The sequence below is a fragment of the Dicentrarchus labrax genome, unplaced genomic scaffold, assembly GCF_905237075.1.
Source record: "Dicentrarchus labrax unplaced genomic scaffold, dlabrax2021, whole genome shotgun sequence".
NCBI lineage: Eukaryota > Metazoa > Chordata > Actinopteri > Moronidae > Dicentrarchus > Dicentrarchus labrax.
Genome location: NW_026136706.1, coordinates 9,050,349 through 9,057,177, shown reverse-complemented (window position 1 = coordinate 9,057,177; position 6,829 = coordinate 9,050,349). Strand labels below are relative to the sequence as shown.

Genomic DNA, 6,829 nt, shown 5'->3' with positions numbered 1-6,829 from the left:
TCTGACAGTTCATTGGATCCTGTCTTACATTTTAAAAAGACTCTGTAGATTAATGGCTGCAGGATTTTATTTCACATTAGCTGACAAGAGATCAAGTAGAATAGTGGAGGAATTCAGTCAAACTAAACAAACACTCATGGAATTGGAAAATAAATGAAAGAAGAAAAGAAAAGATATAAAAAGCTGGATATATCAATCTTAAAGTTCTCCATATACCTAAAAATAAGGCATCTCATACAAAACTGTGAGTGGACTCATCAAAAAAAATATGGAGTAAATGAACAGTAAATATTTGTATGTAAATTGTAGTTGGCAAATCAATAAATTGCAATATAGAAGAAGTAAAAAGACATATATGGGGTTTAAAATCATTTATTGCATAATCCTTCAAGTCAGCTAAGTGGCAAAGCCCTTTCTGAAGATTCCGTAGACTTTGAGTGCTATTTGTATCTGTTTCCACTGCAGACAGTCATGTAACTTAACAGAGGGGTGCCAGTTCGGCTGAGGGTAATTGGATCACCCATGGAGTTTCCTGAGACGTGCACTGCAATAGCTGGGTGGAGATTCAAAAATGTGGCCTACAACTTGTCAATAGATCAAAGCCGTGAAGTGTTAAAGGTCAAAAACCGGAGGACTGGACAACAACTGAATGTATGTCAGGCAAAGTAAGTGCAGGTGATGTTTCTTATTTTGTACTAATGTGACTGGCATCAGGCCTACTATTCATAACTCACATTTTAAGTTTAGTTTGCCCAGAGCTGGCACAAACATTTTGTACAGATTCCTTTCCAACATCTCTTCAGAGAACATTCTTGTATGAACTTTTGGGGGAAGAATGTGGTTTCAAATATTCAAACCAGTTTAGTTTAAACAAGGGCTGCCATGTTGGTCAGTGATACCAGGAGGTAAAAGGTGCCATTAAACCTGAATACTGCAAGTTCCAGATATTGTCACTCTCTCTGCATATATCAGCAGATATCTGCTTATGATGCTTCTGCTTGATTTTAATGTGTGAAAACATGTGTAATGTCAGCAGGACGACTCTGACTTTTGAACATAACAGATCATTCTTAAAAGAGATCAAGCTGACCTGGTAATCCACTACACAGATGCATATTAACCATTCCTTCATCTAAAAGAATGGTTGATAAGGTGGTGTAATGTTGGTCAGTGGTTGGTCCTATTTTTATACAGATTTAGATATTACTGATTTTCCAAACTGAACTACTGGAGAAGAAGAGCAGTAACCCATAGAACGCCTCTTACCTGAAGGCTATATGGTCTATCAATGGCAACCTAGGACTAAAAACAACACACTCAGTGATTGGATCATTGATTGACGTTCTCATTGGCTGAGCTCGGCTGCCAGTCAGAGGCTCCACTCGCTGGTTCGTTATACCCACGACTTAACGCAGGGCGTCTAATCTTCGCTCAGGCTACAGCCAAAGGATTGTGTCGCAGCGTCTCCCTGCTGAGGCGCTGACAGAGCATCTGTTGGAATACAAGTTCACTCTGACAACCTGCTCCATCTTTGTCCCCCCTACACCGCCCAGGAGCGACCACACGGAGCAACTGAACGTGTAAATGGAGTTTCAATCGCTGTCGTGACTGTTTCTCCACCGCCTCTCACCCCTGCAGAAGACTGCGTTGAAGTTGCAGCAGCATCCACACCACCGCGGCTCTCTCCTCTCGCAGTCATGGGAACCGTCCTCTCAATATCTCCGGCGACGAAGAAGGGATCTATTATGGACTCCGAGGTCGCGGGAGATGGAGGCAAAAACGACAAGAGCCTGAAGCGGCACTCGATGTTTGTCTCTCTCTCCTGGAAGAAGCTGGTGGCCAGTTCGGCCAAGAAGAGTGCCAAGAAAGTGAACCCGAATCCGCTGCCTGCCCCGTCCAGCCAGGTGGCTCAGCTCAACATCGAAAACACCAGGAAGACGCACCAAACCGAAGAGAAGAAACCAAAAGTGCCCATCCCGGTGCCGGTGCCCACGGTCCCCAAGCAAAACGGCGATGCTGCCGTCCAAAACGGGAGGCTGTCCACGGTCCAGAAGCAACCCAGCAGCCTGTCTCTGGTGTCACCGAGGCGGATAGTCATCCAGGCTTCAACCGGGGAGCTGCTTCGCTGTTTGGGGGACTTCATGTGCCGCAGGTGTTTTAAACTGAAAGAGTTAAACAGCGCGGAGGTGATCCTCTGGTTCCGAAACATTGACCGGACTCTTTTGATCCAGGGCTGGCAGGACCAGGGCTTCATCACGCCGGCCAACGTGGTGTTCGTGTACCTGCTGTGCGAAGACACGATAGCGGACAGCGTCGACAGCCCGGCCGAGCTGCAGGGCACCTTTCAGACTTGCCTTTACCTCGCCTACTCCTACATGGGCAACGAGATCTCCTACCCACTCAAGCCGTTCATGATCGACTCGAACAAGGACGTTTTCTGGGAGACGTCGCTCCGGATCATCAACAGGATGAGTGCCAAAATGCTGCAACTGAACGCAGACCCGCACTTTTTCACCGAGGTCTTCCAGGACCTCAAAAACCAACGAGACAGCAGCGAAGCGAACCTGGACCGCTGAAACAAACAAGACACTGGTGTTTTTTTTTTATTTAAAGATGAATGTTTTATGCAAAATCACATAAAACAGTGGTTTTGAATGTAAAGGCCTGTGTTGAAGGCATCTCACGTCTGGGCTGAATATCTCTCTAATGGTGTTACACAACCGGTGTTTAGGCTACAGTGTAGGAGATTTCATACATGCATGCCAATGGTGTATTGTCCTCTTTTGTCTTGCCCCTTGAATGACGCGGGGATTTGACTTCGTGGTGCAAATCACAATCTTAAGTCCCCGTTTCGTTCACGGTTAGCCTACTTGCGGGGGAAGTGGGTGGATGTCGCAGTGAGGTGAGGTTAGGCAGGACCAGAATAGATCCGTGTTTTTGTGGAAGAGCCGGGAGGCGGAGCTGTCCGAGGTGCTGACCTGTGCGGCCATTTCTCCTCCGCTCCCTGCTATTTTTGAATCACTTTGCCACAACAGAGCCAAGCGTGGCTTAAGAGGACCAGAGTCAGCCCAATACACCTTCAGCACATAAGCCTAAGCCTTGTAAGAGGAGGTATAGAGTGGGCTAAATTGTGCTTTTTTTTAAAATTCCTTTACCTGTTGATAGTTAAGCTGTAAGACATGCAACAGATATCTTTAAGAGGACGTGTTACTTGGTTTAACTGTGGATTTTCCTCTTAGGGTAACAGATTTGAAAAGCTATAGTTTCCATCTGCAAACCTTGTCTGGGTACTGCAGAAAAGCACCATGCTGTGTATGGCTATCTTCATACCTGGGATATAACTATTTTCTCATCTACTTTTGTGTGATTAAAAAGCACCAATATCTTCATATAAGCCACCTCACTTTGAATTTAAATATCTTCTGTTTGCCTACCGACGTGATGCTGTAGTGGTGTATCTGTAAGTGGGCAGTTGGTTCAAGGTGAAGATGAGGGAAAGTGGCATAAGTGTAAAAGAGGAGGGAGTATCTCCCCCCCCCTGGAATGTATATGATAAACTGCACTAAATGGGCCCATAGTTGGCCATATAGCAAGATTATCAACCCAAGACCTCTGTTGTGTATTGGTTTCCAATACATTGCAGATGAGACTGAAAGGAATGTACAGTTTTTCAAGAGATTTTTTTTAAATCTCATATGTGCCAACTATGAAATATTCTTGGCCTGAAACTATATGGTTTACATGTACATATCCCACACTCTTTATTTTTATTTTTCTCTGCCTTTTTTGGAGGCGACTGTATATGATGTAGGTCGAGCACAACAAACAACAACTAGAGCTTAATGGTCAAATCGTATTCTTGCCCTGCTCTGTAAATGTGCTGTGGTCCTCAGTTTGCTGGGTTCAGTTCACTTTCAGTGTAGTCAATTCAGGAAGGATCCTCATAATGTAAATATTGAATGTAATGGTGTCATTAATAAGTGACAGAAGATTATAATTTGCACTCTCCATTGCAGTTTCTATAAGCTAAAAGTGATTTGGGCATACCTGTCAGTTGTTATTCAGCATTATGCTCCTTCTAAGTGATCATTGTGATGTGGTGTTGTGAACCCATTGCTTGGAAAGTGAAATATAATGCTGCTATTTTTGCACAGCTGAGAACAAACTCTTGATGTTTTGCACAGTGGTGTAACATGTCATGTACCAGTGTTTCCTGTCAGTTACTGGAGTTTTTGCCATTAAGTTTGCAGTTAATGTCACCAAGTCTCGCTCTAGGATGATCATTTGTGAATTAGATCTTTGGTACAGTTAAATTTTCCTATATATCAGCCATGGAAAGTGATATTTAGATGTGTGTGTGTTGTCTGTGGTGTTGCGCCACAGTTGCATTCACTCTCTCTACGTGTTAATAAAAGGTCAATGCAGTTATTGTTTATGGTGATCATGATGAAATAAATCCAAACGTATGTAGGATCTCTTATCTCTCTTGAATTGCTTTGTCTTAATGTTTATGTGTGTGGTCACTACTGTGTGTAATCTTAATGTGTGAGGGTACATGCTTGTGGTCCATGTTTTCTACTCAGTTTTCTGAAGAAGTAATTAACTTGGACAGCCTCTTATCTACTCACACCACCCGCTAATCCTTTGATTTGCAGGCAACCCTCGGGACATGGTTATGCAATAGAAATAAGTCCATGACAAATATGCTTACTGGGTGATACCATAGGTTGCCATGAGACTGAAGCTCATGAGACTTCAGTTGTTGCCATGAAACTAAAACTTATCAAATAGAGTATTCTTTCATGGAAAAGTTTATTGACACAAAGATACAAATTTAGAAGACAATTTTGTTTAACTTCCTTATGGGTGTATAAGCAAATGGCAGATATATGTAACAATAGCTACATTACATTGTAGAATATGTTGCAGTCGATATACCTGTGTTGTTCACTGAACACAGTGAAGTACGCTGACACATATAAAGGATATTTTTGGTATCCTTTCTGTGTGTCCTGGGTATTCTAATCTGGGCCGCATACTGAAATGGGAACACAGAAGTGAAACAGTGAGGAAGTAAATTTTCCAAAACAAAATGGGAGGAGGAATCTGCAGCTATCAATCTGATAAACTACTCTCACACTCTACATGTTTCATAATGTTTTTCAGAGACATGTAAAATTGAGGAACAATTTTGAAATATGCCTTTCTTGAGTTGGATTTTAAATTAACATGTGACAGATTATGAAGTCTAGTTTAGAACATGGATACATTGATGCTGTATGAGAGAGTGGAGCTGAATCGATAAGGGTTTCCTCCTGTTTTTTATGAATAAGCCACGTGGGCTGGAGAGTTGCTTCATGTGATTGGTTAGAATCTGCTGCAGTCTCAGAACTGTCTGTGACTCTGTCCCTCTCTCTCCCTCCCTCTCTCTCCCTCTCTCTCTCTCTCTCTCTCTCTGTTTCTTATAGGGACATACTGAATCTATTTACAGAGCAATAATGAAAAAAGACAGAAAATGACACAAAAAAACTCTTGACAGAAAGGGAACAGGAGTGAAGTAGTTTGAGAGAGGCAGTGAGAGTGGAAAGAAAGTGGAACAGGGAAACAGAGTAATGAAAAAAAGGGGGTAAATGAGAACACACAGAGAGAGAGATAGATACCATTCATTTACTGCCATCTAATATCAGTCTGGTGTAATTAAAGAATAGCATGATTTTATTAATCAAAACTATTTAAAATGACCATTGTACAGCTGAAACTTAATTCAGTTTTAATGGTCAATTTCTAGTGTTTTTTATAGCTTTAATCTTGATGTATATACATCGATCAGCAATAACATTATGACCACCTGGGCACCGCGGTGGTCATAATGTTATGCATCCCCATATGCAACAAACTGTGATGCACTGTGTGTTTTGACATCTTTTTTTTATCAGAACCAGCATTAACTTTGTTTGCAGACCGGGAACACCCCACAAGAGCTGCAGTTTTGGAGATGCATTTTTCTACTTCTAACACATCAAATTTGAGGACAAAATGTTCAGTTGCTGCCTAATATATCCTACCCACTGACAGGCGCCATGATAATAAGATAATCAGTGTTATTCACTTCACCTGTCAGGGGTCATAAGGTTATGGCTGATTCGGTGTATATTCCCATATGATTTTTTAAAAACACTAATTTGGCATGACAACTAGACAGTTTCAACTTTCATGTGAACTAAAGAACTACCCATTCAGATACATGATCTCTGAGGTCAAACATTTAAAGAGATCAGTACAAAACAACACGTCATGATGGTCAAAATAGCCTTCTTGTAATGGTTTAGGTTTTTTTTTTTTTTTACTTCATGGCAGAATTCTGCAGCAGCGTTATGTAACAGGCTCCCAGTGCAGTGTTGTAAGTCTTCTCTTTATTATTAAGATTCAGCCCAGGTCTCATGCATATCTGTCTTCCAGCCTGCTTTCAGCATTCTTCTCTGCTGTGTCTCTATAGTAACGGGTAGGTAAGTGAATGGGAGCTGGACAAAGTGAGCTGTGTGGGGCTGAACGTGGGCTGCACCACTGCACAACACATCACACTGCTCTGAGCAATAGAAGACGCTCACACAGTATTTGTAAGCGTCTGTCAGTGCAGGCATGTCTCTGACTCCTCCACATCCAGCCTGTCTCTGTCTTTTCTGACTTACCTCTGCTTTACTGCTGTTTCCCATTCTGCTGGATTTGTCTTCAACAGTTCATCCTCTGCAAGTGTATAGATCATCATCACATTGTGTATCATTGTATTTTTTCATGTTACTGACCAACTACTTTGTATCTGAGGATATAG

General features: G+C 42.1%; 1 protein-coding gene across 1 annotated transcript; it reads left to right on the top strand.

Annotated features, from left to right (window-relative positions):
• The first annotated feature begins 392 nt into the window (after nt 1–392).
• On the top strand, nt 393–4,480 carry cdk5r2b (cyclin-dependent kinase 5, regulatory subunit 2b (p39)). The gene has a single exon (XM_051404745.1). It carries the CDS (start codon nt 1,698–1,700, stop codon nt 2,574–2,576), a length of 879 nt encoding a protein of 292 aa, XP_051260705.1. The 5' UTR covers nt 393–1,697; the 3' UTR covers nt 2,577–4,480.
• The last annotated feature ends 2,349 nt before the right edge of the window (nt 4,481–6,829 follow it).